This window comes from Salvelinus alpinus, chromosome 11 (genome assembly GCF_045679555.1).
Source record: "Salvelinus alpinus chromosome 11, SLU_Salpinus.1, whole genome shotgun sequence".
NCBI classification, from domain to species: domain Eukaryota; kingdom Metazoa; phylum Chordata; class Actinopteri; order Salmoniformes; family Salmonidae; genus Salvelinus; species Salvelinus alpinus.
The window spans coordinates 29,461,129-29,487,266 of NC_092096.1; the positions used below are offsets into that span (position 1 = coordinate 29,461,129).

Here is a 26,138-nt window from a genome sequence, read left to right on the forward strand (position 1 = left end):
GCCAAGTTATAGGTACAGAGGCACACGCTTTTAGAGCACTCTGTTTTGAAGATCCCTGTAGAATTCCCAGAACAATGGTCCTGTCAACCCCTCCTCATCCAATCAATCAATCAATTTTATTTTATATAGCCCTTCGTACATCAGCTAATATCTCGAAGTGCTGTACAGACACCCAGCCTAAAACCCCAAACAGCTAGTAATGCAGGTGTAGAAGCACGGTGGCTAGGAAAAACTCCCTAGAAAGGCCAAAACCTAGGAAGAAACCTAGAGAGGAACCAGGCTATGAGGGGTGGCCAGTCCTCTTCTGGCTGTGCCGGGTGGAGATTATAACAGAACTATGCCAAGATGTTCAAAAATGTTCATAAGTGACAAGCATGGTCAAATAATAATCATGAATAATTTTCAGTTGGCTTTTCATAGCCGATCATCAAGAGTTGAAAAACAACAGGTCTGGGACAGGTGGCGGTTCCATAACCGCAGGCAGAACAGCTGAAACTGGAATAGCAGCAAGGCCAGGCGGACTGGGGACAGCAAGGAGTCACCACGGGCGGCAGTCCCGACGCATGGTCCTAGGGCCCAGGTCCTCCGAGAGAAAGAAAGAGAGAAGGAGAAAATTAGAGAGAGCCAAGATTTTCAAAATTTCCATAAATGACAAGCATGGTCAAATAATAATCAGGAATAAATCTCAGTTGGCTTTTCATAGCCGATCATTAAGAGTTGAAAACAGCAGGTCTGGGACAGGTAGGGGTTCCATAACCGCAGGCAGAACAGTTGAAACTGGAATAGCAGCAAGGCCAGGCGGACTGGGGACAGCAAGGAGTCACCACGGCCGGTAGTCCCGACGTATGGTCCTAGGGCTCAGGTCCTCCGAGAGAAAGAAAGAGAGAAGGAGAAAATTAGAGAGAGCCAAGATTTTCAAAATGTTCATAAATGACAAGCATGGTCAAATAATAATCAGGAATAAATCTCAGTTGGCTTTTCATAGCCGATCATTAAGAGTTGAAAACAGCAGGTCTGGGACAGGTAGGGGTTCCGTAACCACAGGCAGAACAGTTGAAACTGGAATAGCAGCAAGGCCAGGCGGACTGGGGACAGCAAGGTGTCATCATGCCCGGTAGTCCTGACGTATGGTCCTAGGGCTCAGGTTCACAGAGAGAAAGAGAGAACGAGAGAATTAGAGAGAGCATACTTAAATTCACACAGGACACTGGATAAGACAGGAGAAGTACTCCAGGTAACCAACCGACCCTAGCCCCCCGACACAAACTACTGCAGCATAAATACTGGAGGCTGAGACAGGAGCGGTCAGGAGACACTGTGGCCCCATCCGAAGAAACCCCCGGACAGGGCCAAATAGGAAGGATATAACCCCACCCACTTTGCCAAAGCACAGCCCCCGCACCACTAGAGGGAAATCCTCAACCACCAACTTACAATCCTGAGACAAGGCCGAGTATAGCCCACAAAGGTCTCCACCACAGCACAAACCAAGGGGGGGCGCCAACCCAGACAGGAAGATCACGTCAGTAACTCAACCCACTCAAGTGACGCACCCCTCCTAGGGACGGCATGAAAGAGCACCAGCAAGCCAGTGACTCAGCCCCTGTAACAGGGTTAGAGGCAGAGAATCCCAGTGGAGAGAGGGGAACCGGCCTGGCAGAGACAGCAAGGGCGGTTCGTTGCTCCAGAGCCTTTCCGTTCACCTTCACACTCCTGGGCCAGGCTACACTCAATCATATGACCTACTGAAGAGATAAGTCTTCAGTAAAGACTTAAAGGTTGAGACCGAGTCTGCGTCTCTCACATGGGTAGGCAGACTGTTCCATAAAAATGGAGATCTATAGGAGAAAGCCCTGCCTCCCGCTGTTTGCTTAGAAATTCTAGGGACAATTAGGAGGCCTGCGTCTTGTGACCGTAGCGTACGTATTGGTATGTACGGCAGGACCAACTCGGAAAGATAGGTAGGAGCAAGCCCATGTAACGCTTTATAGGTTAACAGTAAAACCTTGAAATCAGCCCTTGCCTTAACAGGAAGCCAGTGTAGGGAAGCTAGCACTGGAGTAATATGATCAAATTTCTTGGTTCTAGTCAGGATTCTAGCAGCCGTATTTAGCACTAACTGAAGTTTATTTAGTGCTTTATCCGGGTAGCCGGAAAGTAGAGCATTGCAGTAGTCTAACCTAGAAGTAACAAATGCATGGATTAATTTTTCTGCATCATTTTTGGACAGAAAATTTCTGATTTTTGCAATGTTACGTAGATGGAAAAAAGCTGTCCTTGAAACAGTCTTGATATGTTCGTCAAAAGAGAGATCAGGGTCAAGAGTAACGCCGAGGTCCTTCACAGTTTTATTTGAGACGACTTTACAACCATCAAGATGAATTGTCAGATTTAACAGAAGATCTCTTTGTTTCTTGGGACCTAGAACAAGCATCTCTGTTTTGTCCGAGTTTAAAAGTAGAAAGTTTTCAGCCATCCACTTCCTTATGTCTGAAACACAGGCTTCTAGCGAGGGCAATTTTGGGGCTTCACCATGTTTCATTGAAATGTACAGCTGTGTGTCATCCGCATAGCAGTGAAAGTTAACATTATGTTTTCGAATAACATCCCCAAGAGGTAAAATATATAGTGAAAACAATAGTGGTCCTAAAACGGAACCTTGAGGAACACCGAAATGTACAGTTGATTTGTCAGAGGACAGACCATTCACAGAGACAAACTGATATCTTTCCGACAGGTAAGATCTAAACCAGGCCAGAACTTGTCCGTGTAGACCAATTTGGGTTTCCAGTCTCTCCAAAAGAATGTGGTGATCGATGGTGTCAAAGGCAGCACTAAGGTCTAGTAGCACGAGGACAGATGCAGAGCCTCGGTCTGACGCCATTAAAAGGTCATTTACCACCTTCACAAGTGCAGTCTCAGTGCTATGATGGGGTCTAAAACCAGACTGAAGCATTTCGTATACATTATTTGTCTTCAGAAAGGCAGTGAGTTGCTGCGCAACAGCTTTTTCTAAAATCTTTGAGAGGAATGGAAGATTCGATATAGGCCGATAGTTTTTTATATTTTCCGGGTCAAGGTTTGGCTTTTTCAAGAGAGGCTTTATCACTGCCACTTTTAGTGAGTTTGGTACACATCCGGTGGATAGAGAGCTGTTTATTATGTTCAACATAGGAGGGCCAAGCACAGGAAGCAGCTCCTTCAGCAGTTTAGTAGGAATAGGATCCAGTATGCAGCTTGAAGGTTTAGAGGCCATGATTATTTTCATCATTGTGTCAAGAGATATAGTACTAAAACACTTAAGTGTCTCTCCCGATCCCAGGCCCTCGCAGAGCTGTGCAGATCCAGGACAGCTAAGCCCTGGAGGAATACGCAGATTCAAAGAGGAGTCCGTAATTTGCTTTCTAATGGTCATGATCTTTTCCTCAAAGAAGTTCATGAATTTATTACTGCTGAAGTGAAAGCCATCCTCTCTTGGGGAATGCTGCTTTTTAGTTAGTTTCGCAACAGTATCAAAAAGAAATTTTGGATTGTTCTTATTTTCCTCGATTAAGTTGGAAAAGTAGGATGAGCGAGCAGCAGTGAGGGCTCTTCGGTACTGCACGGTACTGTCTTTCCAAGCTAGTCGGAAGACTTCCAGTTTGGTGTGGCGCCATTTCCGTTCCAATTTCCTGGAAGCTTGCTTCAAAGCTCGGGTATTTTCTGTATACCAGGGAGCTAGTTTCTTATGACAAATGTTTTTCGTTTTTAGGGGTGCAACTGCATCTAGGGTATTGCGCAAGGTTAAATTGAGTTCCTCAGTTAGGTGGTTAACTGATTTTTGTCCTCTGACGTCCTTGGGTAGGCAGAAGGAGTCTGGAAGGGCATCAAGGAATTTTTGTGTTGTCTGAGAATTTATAGCACGACTTTTGATGCTCCTTGGTTGGGGTCTGAGCAGATTATTTGTTGCGATTGCAAACGTAATAAAATGGTGGTCCGATAGTCCAGGATTATGTGGAAAAACATTAAGATTTACAACATTTATTCCATGGGACAAAACTAGGTCCAGAGTATGACTGTGGCAGTGAGTAGGTCCAGAGACATGTTGGACAAAACCCACTGAGTCGATAATGGCTCCGAAAGACTTTTGGAGTGGGTCTGTGGACTTCTCCATGTGAATATTAAAATCACCAAAAATTAGAATATGATCTGCTATGACTACAAGGTCTGATAGGAATTCAGGAAACTCAGAGAGGAACGCTGTATATGGCCCAGGAGGCCTGTAAACAGTAGCTATAAAAAGTGATTGAGTAGGCTGCATAGATTTCATGACTAGAAGCTCAAAAGACGAAAACGCCATTTTTTTTTTGTAAATTGAAATTTGCTATCGTAAATGTTAGCAACACCTCCGCCTTTGCGGGATGCACGGGGGATATGGTCACTAGTGTAACCAGGAGGTGAGGCCTCATTTAACACAGTAAATTCATCAGGCTTAAGCCATGTTTCAGTCAGGCCAATCACATCAAGATTATGATCAGTGATTAGTTCATTGACTATGACTGCCTTTGAAGTGAGGGATCTAACATTAAGTAACCCTATTTTGAGATGTGAGGTATCACGATCTCTTTCAATGATGGCAGGAATGGAGGAGGTCTTTATCCTAATAAGATTGCTAAGGCGAACACCGCCATGTTTAGTTTTGCCCAACCTAGGTCGAGGCACAGACACAGTCTCAATGGGTATGGCTGAGCTGACTACACTGACTGTGCTATTGGCAGACTCCACTAAGCTGGCAGGTTGGCTAACAGCCTGCTGCCTGGCCTGCACCCTATTTCATTGTGGGGCTAGAGGAGTTAGAGCCCTGTCTATGTTGGTAGATAAGATGAGAGCACCCCTCCAGCTAGGATGGAGTCCGTCACTCCTCAGCAGGTCAGGCTTGGTCCTGTTTGTGGGTGAGTCCCAGAAAGAGGGCCAATTATCTACAAATTCTATCTTTTGGGAGGGGCAGAAAACAGTTTTCAACCAGCGATTGAGTGCTGAGACTCTGCTGTAGAGCTAGTCACTCCCCCTAACTGGGAGGGGGCCAGAGACAATTACTCGATGCCGACACATCTTTCTAGCTGATTTACACGCTGAAGCTATGTTGCACTTGGTGACCTCTGACTGTTTCATCCTAACATCGTTGGTGCCGACGTGGATAACAATATCTCTATACTCTCTACACTCGCCAGATTTAGCTTTAGCCAGCACCATCTTTAGATTAGCCTTAACGTCGGTAGCCCTGCCCCCTGGTAAACAGTGTATGATCGCTGGGTGATTCGCTTTAAGTCTAATACTGCGGGTAATGGAGTCGCCAATGACTAGGGTTTTCAATTTGTCAGAGCTAATGGTGGGAGCCTTCGGCGTCTCAGACCCCGTAACGGGAGGAGTAGAGACAAGAGAAGACTCAGACTCAGACTCCGACTCGCTACATAATGGGGAGAACCGGTTGAAAGTTTCTGTCGGCTGAATGAGCGACACCGGTTGAGCATTCCAACAGCATTTCCCTCCAGAAGCCATGAGAAAGTTGTCCGGCTGCGGGGACTGTGCGGGGGGATTTATACTAACGTTACTATCTGTACTTACTGGTGGCACAGACGCTGTTTCTTCCTTTCCTACACTGAAATTACCCTTGCCTAACGATTGCGTCTGAAGCTGGGCTTGTAGCACAGCTATTCTCGCCGTAAGGCGATCGTTCTCCTGTATATTATGAGTACAGCGACTGCAATTAGAAGACATCATGTTAATGTTACTACTTAGCTTCGGCTGTTGAAGGTGTTGACGAACCATGTCCAGATAAAGCGTCCGGAGTGAAAAAGTTGAATGAGGGAAAAAAGTTGCGATGGAAAAAAAACTAAAAATATAAACGGTAATTAAAAACAAAAACAAAACAAAAAAACGTAAAGTTGTCAGCTAGCAAAGTAAAGTTGGCAGCAAAACGCACAGCAACAAAACGCACAGCAACACGTCTGCAGATTCAACAGGAAGTGACGCAATGGATTGTGAGATTTAACAGAATTTAGATTTAACTCATCCCCCCCTCCACTCCCCTCAGCCGAGTGCCCTGGGATTTCAGAGCCAGGTGACAGTGGCCCAAGCTTTTATCTGAGAGGAGTAGGGAAACGAGTGTCACAGCCAAGAGGGAGCTACGCCAGAGTCCAACAAAAGGAAGGGAGAGAGGGATGGAGGGATGATAAACACAAACACACACACATGAATGCGGACACACATTCTTACACACAAGAACGGGGCATGGCTATCCTTTCCTGGAACAGCCCTGCATCCTTGGGGGAGGAGTTTAAAGAGGACTCTGAATATAATGTAAAATAAGATCCTTAATGAAATCCAGTCTGTAGACTGCTTAAATGTTTTCTTTCCATAAAGAGAATAAAATATAAAGTGAAAGAGTGGAGGCCCTTTTTGAAAGGCAGAGAACGCCAGACAGTCTGTGTATGGGAAAGACAGATGGAATCTTCAGAGTGGAGAAACTGGGCAAAATGGAGCCTAAAGGAGACAATCCGGTCTTGGCAGGGAAAGCCATACACTAGATAATAACACGGTGCACCAGTTGGTGGTTGATAAAGAAAGTCCTGGGGCTGAGAATAGTTGGAATGTAAATCTTTTTGCAAATATTACAGGTTCTGGTGTTTTTGAGTAGAAGATCAGATTATTTAACGGATAAAACTAAAATAAATCAGACATTTTATGAAAAAAATCCCCTTTCCAGTAAAAGAAAGGATGTTCCACAACAGTTCTTTATTGCTGATTCTAGGCCGATAAATGTAATTACATTTAATTTTCTACTTGATCAGTTGTATTCAACCTATGGGATGTCTTCTGGGTGCTACAATCACCATACAACATAGTAAATATCAATCTGGGACAGTCAAATTAGTATGATATGGTATGTATTCATTTGTGGATGTCCATCATCCATTTTGTATGATATGTTACAAATTACAATTCTTATGATATGTTACCAATTGAAATTCATATAATATATTACAAATCTGCAATACGTATAATATGTTACGAATTCCAATTTGTTGTGAATGTTAGCTAGGTGGCTAAATGGCTAACACTAACATTAGCTAGGTGGCTAACGTTAGCGAGGTTAGGGTTTAGGGTTAGGGTTAAGGATAGGGTTAGGTGAAAGGGTTACGGTCAGGGTTAGGGGAAGAATTTTCTAACTTGAAGTAGTTGTAAAGTAGATACAAAGTAGTAAGTAGTTGCAAAGCTGCTAATTAGCTAAAATTGTCTATGATGAGATTTGAACCTGCAACCTTTGGGATTTTAGATGTTTGCGTTATACGCATACCCATCCACCCCGACCAACCATCCACCATTCGTTTTTGCCTTAATTAATCTTCTGTCTTATGTAACAATACCAAACATATGCTATGTTACGGTTAGTCTATGAGACCAGCCTGCTAAAGGGGAGCGTGCGTTACCACTAATGGCCGACAAAAGCTTTGTGTTTTTGTATCTTAACCTACACTGCCGTATACTACTTCCTTCACAGAACAGCGCAAACTGGCTCTATCTAGAATAGAAAGAGGAGTGGGAGGCCCCGGTGCACAACTGAGCAAGAGGACAAGTACATTAGAGTGTCTAGTTTGAGAAACAGACGCCTCACAAGTCCTCAACTGGCAGCTTCATTAAATAGTACCTGCAAAACACCAGTCTCAACGTTAACAGTGAAGAGGTGACTTCGGGAAGTAGTAAACAGCGTTGTACGAGATCTTCAGTTTCTTGGCAGTTTCTCGCATGGAATAGCCTTCATTTCTCAGAACAAGAATAGACTGATGAGTTTCAGAAGAAAGTTCTTTGTTTCTGGCCATTTTGAGCCTGTAATCGAACCCACAAATGCTGATGCTCCAGATACTCAACTAGTCTAAAGAAAGCCAGTTTTATTGCTTCTTTAATCAGAACAAGAGTTTTCAGCTGTGCTAACATAATTGCAAAAGGGTTTTCTAATGATCAATTAGCCTTTTAAAATGATAAACTTGGATTAGCTAACACAACGTGCCATTGGAACACAGAAGTGATGGTTGTTGATAATGGGCCTCTGTACGCAAATGTTGATATTCCATAAAAAATCTGCTGTTTCCAGCGACAATAGTCATTTACAACATTAACAATGTCTACGCTGTATTTCTGATCAATTTGATGTTATTTTAATGGACAAAAAATCCTGTAAAATGTGTTTTGTATTGAACATGTATCTCTGTTGTAACCATGTCTCTGTAGGTGAATGCAAGTATGACTTCCAGGCCTGGGGAGAGTGTGACTTGGTGACGGGAAAGAAGAACCGGACTGGGGTGCTGAAACGCGCTCTCATGGATGCCACCTGTCCTAACACAGTGAGCGCCACCAAGCCCTGCGGCAAGATCCCCAAGACCAAGCTGCAAGGTAGGCTGAGGGGGAGTGTCGGAGAGCATATCAGCAAAGCCATAGATTTACATATATGTCTTTACCAGTAGTGTATATCCTGAGGGATTTGATTGGTAAGCTAAACCACTGCAAAGGGAACACATGTTTAGTGAATGTTTAACTTACAATACCAGGATTTTAAATTTATTTTATTTTATCTTTATTTAACTAGGCAAGTCAGTTAAGAACAAATTCTTATTTTCAATGACGGCCTAGGAACAGTGGGTTACCTGCCTTATTCAGGGGCAGAACGACAGATTTGTACCTTGTCAGCTCGGGGATTCGATCTTGCAACCTTTCGGTTACTAGTCCAAAGCTCTACCCAACCACTAGGCTATGCTGCCGCCCCAAATAGTGTAGGTACCAGTCAATATATTACTAGTCTAAAAATGTATACAGTACCAGTCAAAAGTTTGGACACACCTACTCCTTCAATGGTTTTTCTTTATTTTTTAAATATTTTCTACATTGTACAGTAATAGTGAAGACATCAGCACTATGAAATAACACATATGGAATCATGTAGTACCCATAAAAAGTGTTAAACAAATGAAAATAGCCTTTGCCTTGATGACAGCTTTGCACACTCTTGGCATTCTCTCAACCAGCTTCACTTGGAATGCTTTTCCAACAGTCTTGAAGCAGTTCCCACATATGCTGAGCACTTGTTGGCTTCTTTTCCTTCACTCTGCGGTCCAACTCATCCCAAACCATCTCAATTGGGTTGAGGTCGGGTGATTGTGGAGGCCAGGTCATCTGATGTAGCACTCCATCACTCTCCTTCTTGGTCAAATAGCCTTTACACAGCCTGGAGGTGTTATTTTACAATGATGGCCTACCGCGGCCAAACCCTCCCCTAACCTGTATAACGCTGAGCGCTGCTCTATGGGTCTCCCGATCACGGCCGGATGTGATACAGCCCGGGATCAAACCAGGGTATGTAGTGACGCCTCTAGCACTGAGATGCAGTGCCTTAGACTCTGTGCCACTCGGGAGCCCCTATCCTTTCCTGTGGCGGCCCTCATGAGAGCCAGTTTTATCATAGCGCTTGATGGTTTTTGCGACTACACTTGAAGAAACTTTCAAAGTTCTTGAAATGTTCCTTATTGACTGACCTTGAAGTAATGATGGACTGTCGTTTCTCTTTGCTTATTTGAGCTGTTCTTGCCATAATATGGACTTGGTCTTTTACCAAACAGTGCTATCTTCTGTATACCACCCCTACCTTGTCACAACCCAATAGATTGGCTATAATTCATTAAGAAGGAAAGAAATTCAGCATATTAACTTTTAACAAGGCACACCTGTTAATTGAAATGCATTCCAGGTGACTACCTCATGAAGCTGGTTGAGAGAATGCAAAGCTGTCATCAAGGCAAAGGGTGGCTACTTTGAAGAATCTCAAATATAAAATATATTTTGATTTATTCAACACTTTTTTGGTTACTACATGATTCCATATGTGTTATTTCATCGTTTTGATGTCTTCGCTATTATTCTACAATGTTCAAAATAAAGAAAAACCCTTGAATGAGTAGGCGTGTCCAAACTTTTGACTGGTACTGTACATGGTTGGTAGAGGACAAAACACAAAGTTAAAGGATCCATTTTAAACACAATAGTCAATACATTGGAGAGTGAATCTCCATAAATGTGCGGAAGCGTTGGAAGATGATATTACTTTTGGTTAATTAAACCGTCAGAAAAGGACAATTTTCACCTGCTCCCTTTATGCTTCATATTTAAAGCACGTTGCCACTTTCAGTCCACTTTTTTCATCCTTTAACCTTGCTAACGTATATTTATTAGCATATTATTTGGCAGTACTTTCACAGCTCACACCGATGACATCCTGCTGAAGATGATTAATTCTGCGATAGTGCTAGACTTGTCAGAGATTCATGTTTAATCCAGCCCCGCTATGGTGGAATTAGCCCCTTCACTGAGCCTAAAAAGTTCAGTCGGAGTGAGTCTTCAACTAGGGTGAACTAAGGTAAATACAAGTATTGAGCAGTACACGTATGAAAATGTAATGCTGCGTTCCCTCAGTAACTGCCAGTAGACATCTAGACTCATCCATTTAAAGAAGACAATATGAGACGTCAAGAAACATCGATTTTTCTCTTTCAATTATGTAAAGCAGTGAGACTGAGATGGTCACCGAACATGACATAGAGGATTGCAGATTGTGGTTTTAGTTGGCAATTCCCCCAACAGACATTATAGATTTCTAATGTATTTAGTCTTGGTTCACTTCACCCGTCTGATACAATGAACTAGATGAGTATCTTAATAGAATGAAATTGCATATTCAATATTTAGGTGAGTCACAGTTAGCCCTGTTTGTCTAACTACTTCATTCAATGCGCTGATGAACATTGGCATTCATCATTCCTCAAACCGTGTTTAACATAAGACATTTTTCGCCATTCAGTTTGTTATAAGATGTATACCTCATGTCCAAACTTTACAAAATGTTCCTAAAGTAAATCAGATGAATGCTTTAGTTCAATGCTCCATCATTAACACAGTGACAGAATGTTACCAACATATAGAGGCCAACACAGAGATTTTCATCTATTTTCCCCACATAAAGGCTTTATTAACAACGCCCACTTGTCCGTTATTTAGCTGATGACTCCCACTGTTAAAACCAATCAAGTGAGAGCAGAAGTTGTTTAAAATCTAATGAATGCTGCATGATGTTGCCAGTAAAGGACTCATGAGGCTAGTGTGTACATTGTGTCCAATCTGACTGCGTTTTGACAAGTAGGCTACTGTGGTGATATGTTGAGAGTGTGAAACTGGATACAGGGTAGATTTGGCAGCAGCCCTGACAGTAATCTGCTGTATGAGAGGGTGTGCCAGAACAGAACAGACTCTCCAGGAGCAACTGGACCAGAGCATTGTGTGTCAGGCAGGCGGCTAACAGTTAAGACTGCTCGAGGACAGATAAAAACACGCACTCCTGTCAATCTGATTGGGATTTTGGGTTCAATTCAAGTTTCCCTCGCATCCTAATAACCTGGGAGTTCGGGAAATCAAAAGGGTAAAAAGCTGGTAAGACAAATCTCACTGTGACGGAAAAAAACATGTCAGATTGACAGTGGAGTGGAACCCCTGGCTTGGGTAGTGGTTCTCGAAAAAACGACAATATCTTTAACATAAGCCGAGCAAAGCCTATTTAGGATGTCACGTGTAAGGAATCTGATCCAAATTAAAATCATATTTGTGTTGGTGTATTTCTTCGGTGCACATGTATTTCAGTGACAGAAATAGCAAGGTGACATACAGAAATAACATTATTTCTGCAGTGATTAGCATTTAATGGTAATCTCTATACAGTATGTGCGCGCGCGTGTGTGTTTGTGTGTGCGTGCGTGCAAGCACATGTACATGATTGTATAGCACTGTACCTGTATGAATTATCATATACTCCCAAATGAATCCTGTGTGATGGAGGCCAGTCCTGTTTTAAGTTGGGCCTACTGCCCTGGGGAGGGTGAGAACCACAGTATGAAAGGAGGAGTGGGGGATGACGGTGGAGAAGAAGAATGGAGAGAGTTGAAAAGAAAGACCTGCTATCTGAGAGTATGATTACCCATGTCTGCCATTTGACAGATAAGCCCTGGTAAGCTAAGGGGTTACTGGGAAACAGAGAGGCTGACGATGTTTGTGTGTGCGTGTGCGTGTGTGTGTATGCGCTTGCCGCTGTGTGTTTGTGTTGGAAGGGGATTCCAGGCCAGGCAGAGTCACAGAGGAGGGATCAGAGGACTTGTAATGAACTCCGGCTACAGAGCGAGGGACTATCTCACTTCCGTCTGGGGCCACCATATCCGCCCAGTCATATTTACAATTCTAAACAGCCACCTTGTCTGCTGCTGCCAGGAGCAATGGAGAAAACATCTGTCAGGCCCATAGTCTTGAGGAGACAATGCTGCGAGGCAGCGAGGGAGCGATCTGAGATTCAGTGTCAGCTTCTCCCTTGTCTAACCTCAGGTAGAGATGGGCCCCACGGAATGAAACGGAAAGGCCGGAAAACAGAGAGTGACCGAAATGAAGCAGAAATGAAACGTTATGAATACCTGTAGAATTCTCCTATTCTCCTCCCTCCATACTCAGAAGAATGAGCAGGGGAGCCACAGTGGGTAGCGGAGAATGTCAGAGATGATTTTCGGGGAAACAAAAGGCTTTATAGAGATCAAAACCCTGTGGCTGCCGTCGAGGAGTTCTTTTGGAGCCGGCGATGGTTTATCATTCCCTTGAGAAGGGCTGTGTCGTTGTGTCTCTGTGTACGAGATAGCCCATTCAGACACCGAATTCAGTTTTATTGCACTCAGCCTGTTTCACGGCATCCCGGTTCAAAACATATTCTCTCAGAGCCGCTCTGATTATTATGAGTCTGTGTCAAAAGTGCGGTGGCAGAAATGAGAGCGGAGAGAGTACACAGTAATGTGCCTATGCAGCAGAAAGCACTCCGGCATGGTGAGAGCTCCAATCTCACAGACAGAGCTCACAGAGGGAATATGATTCTCTCTGTCTCCCTAGGGAGCCATATGTGCTGACAAAGGCAAAGGCAAAAACACAGTTAAACAAATTAAAACTGGCCAAACAAATGGAGCGAGGAGCAATTTTCTGTGTTTTGTATGAACACCCCCAATCTCCAAACTCACAGAACTCTCTTGGCTTGTCCACAATATGATTGCAATACATGTGCTTATGAGAAATGTATAGATTAGATAGCAGGTCCCTGGGGCATTGATGTCAGCATTATATTTTAGGAGGATTCGAGTGACAAACATTATGCATTTTGGTAGCACAGGCAACATCTGGTAGGCTATCACCAATCAGTTAGACACTTGCGATTCATGAGTCATCTCTAGGTCTGTACATTGGCCTGAGGCATATCGACTCTTACAACGAGTTCATTTATACCCACTTATTAATGATTTGGCAATTCTATACGAGCAAGGAATCATTACTTCTGTATTTACCGATGGATTGCATTGTTTGTTTATCAGGGATAAAAGATTAGCATCGGGATGATTTACAATACTTTATATGCTGATTATCATCACATTCTTCACGTTAATGCTCCACTGCTGATCGGATGTTTCACATAGATTATTAAAGGGCATGTGAAGGATAAGCAAATGATTCCTCAATGTTTACATGAATATATTGGCTAATGCTGCATTGATGGTGAATAGATCGATTCATGTGCTGTAAATTTAAATCCAGTTTGAATCGTTCTAATATGTTGAAGTGGAGCAGCAACATACAGTAAGTAGTATTGATGGAGTGTTTAAATGTTTTATGTTGAGGGCGTTTTTCTCAGATTAGCTGGAGAGGGTGACAAGGCTTTCATCAACAAACTGACGTGGGAGGACCTTAAATTAGTGGCAGGTGGGAACTTGCTTTAGATCAGGTACAAAACAATCAGGTGTTGATTACCAGTTGACATCCTCGTCTGTTACCGCCCACCAACAACATCCCACCCTGTAATCTACAATGATAGGAGCTCCTGGGGGAAACAGACTTTAGATGAGTCCTGCCTTTTCCTTGTTGTTTACTTTCCCCCTCACGCTCTTCTAAACACAGACAGACATGCAGACATGCAGACATGCAAACAGGCAGACAGGCAAGCAGACAGGAAGATAGATAGATAGATAGATAGATAGATAGATAGATAGATGATAGATAGATAGATAGATAGATAGATAGATAGATAGATAGATAGATAGATAGACAGACAGACAGACAGACAGACTAGCAGACAGACACACAGACAGATAGACAGGCAGATAGATTAAACAGACAGATAGACAGACAGTCAGACAAGCAGACAGATAGACAGACAGACAAGCAGACAGACAGGAAGGCAGATAGACAAGCAGACATGCAGACAGATCGACAGATAGACAGATGGATAGATAGATAGATATATAGCAGAATATATGTATGGAGGGTGGGTTATGTTGCTCCTGTTCATCAGACCAGAGACGGGGTATGGACTGTGGTTCCTGTCATGGCTGTCAGGTACTAAAGCCACTCTTGTGGGACGATGATAAAGCACTTTTCATGTTTGTCCACATGCACAGTAAACCTGCAATCCTCAGGCCAGCGGTAGGATTAACAACACACCCAGTGAGTGTTGAATGAGTGAGTGAGACAGGAGCTTGAAGTGAAGTGCCAGTTAAGGCCCAAATAAAAATATCAGAAGATATTCCCTGTTTGAAGACCAATGACAAGTTCCACTAAAACCCAAATGGTTGATGATATCTGAAAAACTGGCAAATTCACTTTTCATGGAAGACTGTCTGAAAGGCAGGTTATGGTCTTCAAAAACCTTCTGACTGCAGGGTAAGTGACAGTATGGATGTAGATTCTAACCTGATGCCCACCTGTTCTTGCAGATGCCAAGAAGCCGAAGCGGGATGGGAAGAAGAGGGAGCGCACTCCGATGGACTAGTGGTGCATCATGGGAATCAGGGAGTGGAAGTTGATGCTTATACTGCCCTATCTCAACATGGTTCCTATTTGTTTGTCCTGTAGGTTTATAGGGGCCTGTAGCAGCTACACAACAAAGAGTTGGATAGTAGTGATAAAATGTATTTCTTTCCAAATTTCTCATAGGAAAATCTTGTAGGGGATTTAATACTCTGCGTGAATAATACAAATTAAGCATTTCTTACTAAAATGCTTACCTTATAACATTTTTCAGGGTCATTTTTGGAAAATCTAAATAAATTGGATTTTTGTTCATATTACATAACATCCTTTTTGTTCGAGGTGACAACTATTCTCACTCAAACAATTTTTTTTTTCTTGCATGTCTTGATTTAAAGCAGCTTAAAGTTAAAACCTCATGCCTTTACTGGGGTTTTAAAGGTTATTTTGCTGGTACCCTCAACAGCAAAATTGCTAACAACTTTTCTAACAGTTTTTGAGGGCATACATTAATAAGAAACATAAGTACTCATTGATGTAAAGGAAATTCCTTTTCTAATGTTATCTACAGTGAAAGATGTAAACTATTGTCAGATGACTGTATAAATTAGCTACTGTCCTGTACAGTTGTTAGTGTGTAAGAGCTTGTGTCCAGTATTAGTTCTGGTCCTTCTGCTATTATACCTCACTTTGTAGTTCCCCCGCTCTCCAGTTGAACTCTGAGTAAAACTGTTATTGTAGTTTACAACTGGAGTTGACCTGTCCTAATTATCGATTACATAAAAAAAAATAAAGTTTGAAATGATGTCCAAATATGTGTGATGTTTACTCATCCTGATTGAAGTAATTACATGTTCATATGAAATTATGGAGGCTTAATATGAAAGCTAAATAAAAACCTAATGTGTGCAATTTCCAATTCCGACCACACAAGTGATACATTTCTCCACACCACTATCATTTCAATAATCTGGATACAAAATACCATGAAACGTTTTTCATACATTTTATTTGAATTGATTTAAAAAATGAATATGCCACCATAAATCCACGGAATATGGTTAATATTTTACAGCTTCATAAGTGAGTGAGTGGCCAGTGATATTAACACTCAGCTTCATTGTCCAGAACTATTAAACAATCAACTAATGGAGCAAAGGAAATCATTAACATTATTACTGTACATTAGGGGTGAGGGAGTATCATATTAGGACAAGGGAGGGTGAGAAGGGAAGAGAACATTCAGATAGCTATTAAACATGTGTAGACTTATGTACATTTCAACTGTACCTCATCCAAATGACATATAATGTATACTATAGAGATATATACAATTAAAATAATACGTTTTAAACAGACAATATATCGACCGTATTAGGAGCCATGAGCCACAGTGGATGAGAGCACAATGATTCGATTTACATACTGACGCAACTGAAAAATGAACACCCTGTACACTCGTAAGAAAAAAAAGGAGCTATCTAGAACCTTAAAGGGTTCTTCGGCTGTCCCCATAGGATAACCCTTTTAAGAACTCTTTTTGGTTCCAAGTAGAACCCTTTTGGTTCCAAGATAGAGCCCTTTTGGGTTTCATGTAGGACCCTTTCCACAGAGGGTTCTATGTGGAACCAAAAAGGGTTCTCCCTGGAACCAAAAAGGGTTCTCCTATGGGGACAGCTGACACCCTTTTGGAAGAGTGTACACTGCTGTATATACATTTTCCACAATATAAGTTTTCATCATTTGTATTCTGTTTGTCCATTTGAAGAGATATTTAAATGAAGTCACACCTACAATGGTTCAAAATGGTTCATTCCCTCAAGACAAGACTTTGAATATGTTTCAATAACAATTCCCCCAGATATCTGGAAGAAGTCCAGATGTTTCCAATACTACACTGCATGTTGTAGCAGCTGGTCTCACAGTTTCTCCCTACGGTCAGTCTGTGTCCCTTTTCGCTCATCACTCATTTACAAGTTGAGACAAAATGGATGCCAAACACACATCCCTCTTGGCTGATCATCAGCACTTCATTGTTTGTCAGTAATAGGGTTTTTTCTCTACAGATTCAGCAGGTTACCACTTGATTCTCGTCTTCGACTGATCGTCAGTCTCACAAAGCCCAAACATGGGACAGAGTAAAAAGAAAAGTTAACTGGGACAGTTGAGTGTACTTTAGTTCAGTTTGAAATGTCACACGGCAGTGGTCCGTTCTCTCAGAATTGCATTTGTTTTCTCATTCACTTAACGATGATTCTTTCTTTCCCACCATAATATTGTCACTCCAATAAACACATGTTCAGTCTGGATGCAGTACTCATCTAACACATACTGATACACTGTTCAATTCTAGATTTTGTACAACAATATAATAGATATAGCTTTATAAAACGTGATATAAAATGTACAGTATGATGATCATATTGTGTTTACATGTGTTTAGGCAAAAATAAATGTTTGTCTTGTATCTTTATCTTTCAGAGTGTGTCTTTGGAAGCCACTTGCTTTTGAGACACTTTCAAACAGGGAATGTGAGGTGAGGACAGAAACAACATTGTTTGTTGAATCCTTTAGTGTTTCTTGCCCCCCTGAATGCAATGTGTGGCTTGTGTTTCTATGGGGTTGTCTTTATTTACAGATGCCACTTGGTGCTTTGACATGCTGAGGGTCTCTTATAGAGCAAAGCAAAGCACGCACGCACGCACGCACGCACGCACGCACGCACGCACGCACGCACGCACACACGCACACACGCACACACACACACACACACACACACACACACACACACACACACACACACACACAATTGTACACAGACAGACAGACAGACAGACAGACAGACAGACAGACAGACAGACAGACAGACAGACAGACAGACAGACAGACAGACAGACAGACAGACAGACAGACAGACAGACAGACAGACAGACAGACAGACAGACAGACAGACAGACAGACAGACAGACAGACAGACAGACAGACACAGAGGCATCATGCCCATAGGGGGCATAGAGACACGTGCCCCCCTCAGATTTGTCCTGTTTAATTAATATATGTGTGTGTGTGTGTGTGTGTTGTTGTCGTTGTTTTCTCTGTACTACTACCCACCATACTACTAGCCACCTTGCAATTTTATAAAGTTGGTTTTAGCTAGCCCAGATAGGTTCCCAATCTCCCGACCACATAAATAGCTACCATGAAGCCATTTCAGGCTATCAAGTTAGAGTAGCTAGCTTGTCTAACTATCTTAGCTGGCATGCCTGCTGGCAAGGTTGGCAGACTTTAGAAAAGCAAGCAATTACTAAATGTACTGAATAAGACTCACATTCCTTTCAATCTTTTACCGAGATTTTAGCAGAGATGCAGAGAAGCATATTTAGTTTGTTTAAAAAAAGAACCACCAGTCAGGAGGATGCAGACAGCTCACGAGGTATAGACACATTTTGTTTTGACATATAATTAAGCATAATGATTATGTCTCTAGATTGCAGAAAAAAGCTATTTCAGGTGTTTGAAAAATGCCAAATTAGCCCCCCTCAGGACCACCCCCCAGCCATCTTCACATACATTTTTGGGGTGCATGACATCCTTGCACACACACACACACACACACACACACACACACACACACACACACACACACACACACACACACACACACACACACACACACACACACACACACACACACACACACACACACACACACACACACACACACACACACACACACACACACACACACACACACACACACACACACACACACACACACACACGTGTTAAAGTACCCTCCAAACCTCCAGGGATGAATTAGATACGTTTTCCCCCTTTTACAAAACCTATGCCTTCCACGACCACAAGGAAGAAGGAGAAAATAAACATTTTAGGCTTTAGATGATCTTGTGCTTTTCTACATCTATGACTGTCACCTTAAATTGCACCACCATCTAACAAAGATTTCATCAACTGAAAATATAAAACATCCATTTAAATATCAATGAGCAATTATAAGAATGGGTAATAAGTAATAAGGCACTTCAAATTGCTCAGTATACAATGTGGCGATATATTTGTCGGTTCAGATACACTTCACATACCACATCGCCTTGGAAACACGGCTATAAGTGGCAGAAGCAGCCCAACTATCTCAACTGGAAACAGAGACTCAGGATGCTCCCATCTCAATGGGTACTAACCCTCTGCTCAAGAACAGACCAAACAACACAGTAACAATCTAAATAAATACTCTTTCACACATTTGTCAAGTACACTATCAAAACATCACAATTCTAACTAACTAACTACTAAACCAAAAAATCCCCCAACATTTAATCAATCACAATCAAACATTTAGGGAAAAATACATCTCCCTAAAAAGGTTTAGCCCTTTGAAACAAGCCGTGTGAAGAGGAGCCCAGCTAGCTCAGACGGCACATGATGATCTGTTGACGCCATGGAGACAATGTTTATGTGATGAAAGGGAAATAAAACAGTGGAATGAGGCTCTTTGTACGTTGACAAGTGAATCCACTCAATGAGAAATACACCCCCCCACATGGACAGAGAGCTATGTCCTGTTGTTACAGTATGGTAATAAAAAGTCTAGCCAAAATCCATCTGAGAGTTACTGTACTCCATCACTTTGTTTCCATCATTCTCTAGACTATACAGTAACGTGTGATTCCTGAAGGACGGGTTATTTATTTTATGGAAACCTTCGGCTGACCCTGTCTGAAATGTCTGACAGTATCCAAACATGGAACCTAAGATGTGAGAGCCTGTTGTGTATCCTGTGGACGACAGGCCGCCTCTCTGCAACTGTGACTACAAATGCGGGCTTATCGGACCGTACAAAGTGGACAGCGCAGGATTTCTTTTGTCCTGTTAGTCAAACAATATGCTGTTGACAGGTGAGGAGTGCTAAAGGGGTGTGAGCTTTCCACTTTGTCTGAAAGCAGCTGAAAGAGCATTCCGCGGAGACTCAGTGAGTGACAGCCATCTTGTCTGGGGGCGGTGAACCCTGTCCCTCCATTGGTGATAAATGGCTGTCACTTTCCATCAAACACCCAGATAACTGTTCTCAAAAAAGACCCAGACCACCAGTTGTGTTGGAGAGCACTTACTTTCCTGCTGGTATCACTCAAACAACAGCTTAGCCTGAGCTGAATCAGCCGTTCCGTTCTGGGAAGCCAGGAGGCTCTTAGCAACACCAACCACTGAGACGTGTGACAGATGACACCCAGACATGGGTCCACTTATCAACCTGACGGATGGCTGGATTGTGAACTTGGATGGATGCCTCGCGCACACTGCTGGGCTCGGGCAGTCGAACAGATTGACTGAATTATACGTGCCAGGCTTCCAGAGGACAACCTGCATTTAAATAAGGAAGACTGCAAGGATTCAGATTTATCCTCTTCCACTTCCTTTGCCATCACTATTTCCATTAAAAGCAGAACTTATTAATAATTACTCATGACCTAAATTTTGTGTTATTTTGACGCCTCTAGTGAATTTGCAGTAGGTTGCGTTGTCTTTTATCTTTATAATATTGGGGGCGATGTTAGTCATAACAATGTCATTAAGGGGGAGGAGACACTGGGGGACAATGTCAGAGAGAGAGAGCGAGAGAGAGAGAGAGCGAGAGAGAGAGAGAGAGAGAGAGAGAGAGAGAGAGAGAGAGAGAGAGAGAGAGAGAGAGAGAGAGAGAGAGAGAGAGAGAGAGAGAGAGAGAGAGAGAGAGAGAGAGAGAGAGAGAGAGAGAGAGAGAGAGAGAGAGAGAGAGAGAGAGGGAGAGGGAGAGGGAGAGATAGATAGTAAATGTAAATATGTTGTTCCTTATGTTTCACAGGCCTTTAAACAATGCCTGATATAGGGGACGTCACAGTCACACATAACGGGATCAGGAGCAAGTGGGACACTAAGTGGGACGGGAGGGGAGGGGCTGTGTAAACCGAGCGCGTAACGGCCAATCTTTAATCTCCAGTAGGTGTTCCACATCATTTTATAATCTGATCAGGCTCATGGTGAGTTTCCATTAAAGGCCTGTCCCATATCTCTCTTTAAGGAGCCTGCCTTAAGGGGTTGCTCAATGCTGGTGTCATTTTCTGTTAAGCCCCCCTAGCAACCAACGTGGCGACCATCCCATGGCTGCTTTATATTCATTACTTAAATTGGAATACATTAGCATGTCAGAGATAAATGGACTGTGTTGGAAAACAGCATACGGTGTGGACGAAGTGTATGGACACAAACAGTATGGCACAAAACCATGGGAATTCTAGTATCGTATTATTTCTAACGTCATTAGACTGTGATCTCATTAAAACAGACATACATAAACAGTACAGACTTCATCTATATTCTATATTCATGTGATGAAACACACACACACACACACACACACACACACACACACACACACACACACACACACACACACACACACACACACACACACACACACACACACACACACACACACACACACACACACACACACACACACACACACACACACACACAGTATTGTACAGCTATACCTTGTGGGGACACACAATTCAGTCCAATTCAAAATCTTATTTTCCCTAACCCCTAACCCTAAACTTAAAACTAACCCTAACCCATACTCTTATCCTAACCCTAACCTTAACCCTAACCTTACCCCAAAAACCTAGCCTTAACTCTAACCCTAGCTCCTAACCCTAACATGCTGACCACACCGCTCACGTCGCGTGCGCTCGTTGCAAAATAAATGTAAACATACATGTTATTCAATTATTGCATGCCGCACTGCTCGCATGCGCCAACGAGCGTCTGCGTTCCCAAGCACTAAAATAGAAGTCAGTTTTATTTGTGACGCTGAACACGGTGCAAGTCCTGCCTCTCCCATCTCCTCATTGGTTTATAGAAGCAGATACCCACGTGCCATCTCCTCATTGGTTATACCCACGTGGGTGATTGAAAGATGAACTGAGTTCGGTTGGTCGTCATGGTAGCTATATAAACTACATAAAGTCCAAAGAAGACAAAGCGTGGAAGGAGGAGAGATGACTAGAAACGATTCGGTTGACCGTTTGATGTGTGGATGAATTGTCGGAGTAGAGGACCTTGTGCATTTCAGGTAAAATAACAACTCAACGTTTATATCCCAGGACAAATTAGCTAGCAACAGCAAGCTAGCTAGCTAAATTGCCATAAATGTTTAATACTTTTTGACCTGTCCACAAATTAATGTAATTGGTTCAGAGTTAGTTTTTATATTTTAACCTGCGTGTCTTGATCGCGTTTGGGGGCACAAAATCAATTTTGGCACGATGGCGCATGCCGGTTTGGGTATGGTGTGACCCTTGCTACTAACCATAACCCTAATTCTAACCTTAACCCTAAACCCCCCAGAAATAGCATTTGACCTCGTGGGGACTAACAAAATGTCCCCAGTTGTTCAAATTTTTGTTTGTTTATTAATAGTTAAACACCTCCACACACTCACACTCACACACACACACACACTCACACTTTCAAACACACACACACACACACACACACACACACACACACACACACACACACACACACACACACACACACACACACACACACACACACACACACACACACACACACACACACACACTCTCAGACACACACACACACTCACACTCTCAGACACACACACACACACACACACACACACACACACACACACACACACACACACACACACACACACACACACACACACACACACACACACACACACACGTAGATGAATTAGTACATCTAACATCGAGTAGCCCTTATAATTCACAAGGCCATGGCCTGTAATTATTGGTATTTAACCCCATTCCGGAGTAACAACAGAAACATGGACTGAAATAACCTCTAAAATCTCCACGATATGACACTCTTTCAATCACTCTACAACCTTGGTAACCCCTACTCAACGAATAAAAACCACCTCTGATGACAGCAAGACAAAAATACAATCCTTTTCAATCTTTCTCTTCATTATCAGTCAGGACTGACATACAACAGGTGGGTGGCTCTTGTTACAGGCTGTAACATCTGCAACATAGCAGGATCAAATTATGTTGAAATTCCAATCTCAGGAGAATATCCAACTCACCCCTGGAAAAGCACAAGATCCCTTCCTGTATAATTGAATAGGCTTTGGCTCCAAGCCCCTGCCAACTGCCACCCTCTGAATGAATTTACAAGCTCCAAGCATCAATACATTTTTAGAAAACAGGCTCCAAAAGGGTTCTGAAGCTGTCCCCATAGGAGAACCCTTTCTGGTTTCAGGTAGAATCCTTTTTGTTTACAGGTAGAACTCTTTTGGGTTCCATGTAGAACTCTCTGTGGAAAGGGTTCTACATGGAACGCAAAAGAGTTCTACTGGAACCAAAAGGGGTTCTTCAAAGGGTTCTCCTACGGTGACAGCCAAATAACCCTTTTTGGTTCTAGTTAGCACCTTTTTTTTCTACGAGTTTAGACTATCTGACAAAAAAATATCTTAATATACAATCAAATAAACGTCAAACTCTTCATGTAATGAATTGTAAGAGATCAAATCAAAAAGTATGTGGAAAACGAATAGCAAGCTAAATAATGTAATTGAACAATGCCTTTTTGGATGTATTTTTACATTATCTATTTATTTGTTTACTTATGACCTTTTTTCAAAACAAGTTTCCTAACCTCAGTCCTACGTTGTGGTGAGAGGTGACCCTGGCCAGGCCTGGTCTCTGTCCTGCTATGCCCTTCAGGGGCCACTTATGGTCCATCCCTGGAGATAGGAGGGCTCCCAGCCATGTTACTCAGTCGTATATGAACATGCCAGAGAGGCAGTTTAGACAAGCTGCTCTGCTTTGTGTTCCGCCAACACAGAGAGCCACCAGCATACAGATAACAGTTTGTAGTATGTACTGTATGTCGTTGTGCTGTCTTCACTGGCGGACATCTCCACTGAAACTGTGTGATGGATCATTCTGTCACGCTCAGACAGATGCACACACACACACACACACACACACACACACACACACACACACACACACACACACACACACACACACACACACACACACACACACACACACACACACACACACACACACACACACACACACACACACACGTTTAGATTTTGCGTATACATTGATATATACAGGTTTCTTTTTTTTACACTGAATTTCAAACGGGAAGTATGTGAATTCAGTCAGCCCTATTTTCCCTTAGAATTCGTCTTGTGCAGTGCAGAGCTCTCTATCCAACTGACCTTTTCATGTTCGATGTATTTGTTCTCCTGGCTGTGCTCTTCTTTGTAAGTCTTATGTCTCAACAGTTGCATCACAAATCTCATTCATCAGAGCCAAACCCAACATGGCTGCAGGATACATGTTTTCTTATGAGCCGTAGAGTAAAAACAAAGGAAAGGGACCACATCATAAACCTCTCTCTCTCTCGCACACACTCACGCACGCACACACATGCACACACGCACACTCGAACACTCGCATCCATATTCATCTAGCTGACCTAATGTTTTTGTACTGGCAGAGGAGGAGATGTTTGAATGTCTTTTTGAAAGTGGCATTGCAGAGGGCATAGCAGGCGGGGTTGATGGTGCTGTTGATGTAGCACAGCCAGTAGCCGATAGTCCAGACCGTGCTGGGGATGCAGCTGGAGCAGAAGGTGTTGATGAGCACCATGACATTGTAAGGTGTCCAGGTCGCCACAAAGGCCACCAGGATGGCCATGATGGTACGGGTCACCTTCTTCTCCCGAGACGGTGGCGCTTTCTTCTTCTTGGGCGGCTGCTTGGTCATCTTCACGATTTTCCGCGCCACGTGATTCTGCTTCTCCGTGGCAGGGACAATCTCCACCGTGGCGTTGGAGGGCGTGTAGCAGTCCCCCTTGGGAGACTTGGTCTTAATCTTGATGCAGGTGAGTTTGGAGCCGCCTGCCTTGGCCCGGTGGCGGGTTGGCTGCTGAACGAGCTCGGTGTTGCAGTTTGCTCTGGATGGCACCGCTTCTTCTTCTTTGTGGTTGGACGCAGCTGCACTGCCAGATGTCGAGTCGTTGGAGCTCTCTTTCTCCTCTCCGTGGGCACAGTTCTCCCTACCCCTGTCCACACCCTCCATCTCCCCCTCTCCACCCGTGGTGGATGGGCCCTTGCCGTTCTGCAGTTTACCGTCGTGCTGGTTGGCCACGTCATCTGTGGCTTCGATCCTGCCCTGCTCTGTGTCCTCTGCTGTCACGTTGTTGTTGATGGGCTTGGCAGAATTACTGCACCTTGCCTGCTCGTGGGACAGGGCCTCTAGGTTGGGCCCTGACGGCTTCCTGGTCTCCTTCTTTACCCGGCTTTTACTGGCTATAGAAATCTGTATGTAGAGAATGACCATGATGATAACGGGCAGGTAGAAGGCTGCGATGGCCGTGCCGAAGGTGACTGCTGCATTAGAGAAGAACTGAATGTAACACTCCCTCTCAGGCACTGTCCGCCCGCCCACGATGAACTGCCAGAATAGGATGGCCGGGGCCCACAGAATGAAGGACAGGACCCAGGCAGCAGCAATCATCATCCCTGCCATCTTGGTGGTCCTTTTGACAGGGTAGCTGAGGGGCTTTGTGACACAGAAGTATCTGTCAAAACTGATGATGAGTAGGTTCATGACAGATGCGTTACTCACTACATAGTCCAAGGCTAGCCACAGATCACACACCACAGGCCCTAAGGGCCAGTAGCCAATCACTATGTATACTGTGTACAGGTTCATGGAACACAGCCCGATGATTAGGTCAGCACATGCAAGGCTGAATAAAAAGTAGTTGTTGACCGTCTGTAGGTTCCTATTGACCTTAATGGAAAGCATGACCAGGATATTTCCAATAACGGTGACCAGGCTGAGGGACCCAGCCACCAATACGATGAATACCACCTCCACAGTCTTGTATGGGCTTTCGGGTTCAATGACAGGCCCTGCGTCAGTGCCTTCTGAGGCATTCCAGTAGGTGAAGTTGGTGAAATTGAACATCTCCATTGCATCTGGTCTTGGGGATGTTCTTCTATTCAGTTGGAGTTCAGGCTTTGAATCGCCTTTGCACCTATGGAGGGAAACAGAGGAAAACAATGGATTAGATAATTAAGTATCCTACAAGCATCCATCAAAATTCGAATTTGGGGAAACTACTGAAAACTAGGGCTACTTCCACACATATAACATCAT

The 26,138-nt window shown here is 43.3% G+C and overlaps 2 protein-coding genes and 1 long non-coding RNA gene across 8 annotated transcripts in view; 1 reads left to right on the plus strand and 2 right to left on the minus strand.

Annotated features, from left to right (window-relative positions):
- Positions 1-15,714, plus strand: part of LOC139533901 (pleiotrophin-A-like) — a 57,238-nt gene extending 41,524 nt beyond the window's left edge. For all 4 annotated transcript variants that reach the window (XM_071332385.1, XM_071332382.1, XM_071332384.1 and 1 more), the window contains exons 4-5: positions 8,269-8,430; positions 14,868-15,714. In XM_071332385.1, coding sequence (XP_071188486.1) covers positions 8,269-8,430; positions 14,868-14,923 — 218 coding nt within the window. In that variant the 3' untranslated portion in view covers positions 14,924-15,714. The remainder of the gene's footprint in view (positions 1-8,268; positions 8,431-14,867) is intronic.
- On the minus strand, positions 98-6,010 carry LOC139533902 (uncharacterized). Its single transcript, XR_011666880.1, has 2 exons — positions 1,435-6,010; positions 98-1,139 (listed from the first exon to the last, which is right to left on the minus strand). It is a non-coding gene; the product is annotated as an uncharacterized lncRNA (long non-coding RNA).
- Positions 15,715-15,890: 176 nt separating the features above from the next.
- The window catches only part of LOC139533900 (muscarinic acetylcholine receptor M2-like), an 80,197-nt gene continuing 69,949 nt past the window's right edge, over positions 15,891-26,138 (minus strand). For all 3 annotated transcript variants that reach the window (XM_071332380.1, XM_071332378.1, XM_071332381.1), the window contains one exon: positions 15,891-26,016. In XM_071332380.1, the coding sequence (XP_071188481.1) occupies positions 24,435-25,952 (1,518 nt within the window). In that variant the 5' untranslated portion in view covers positions 25,953-26,016 and the 3' untranslated portion in view covers positions 15,891-24,434. The remainder of the gene's footprint in view (positions 26,017-26,138) is intronic.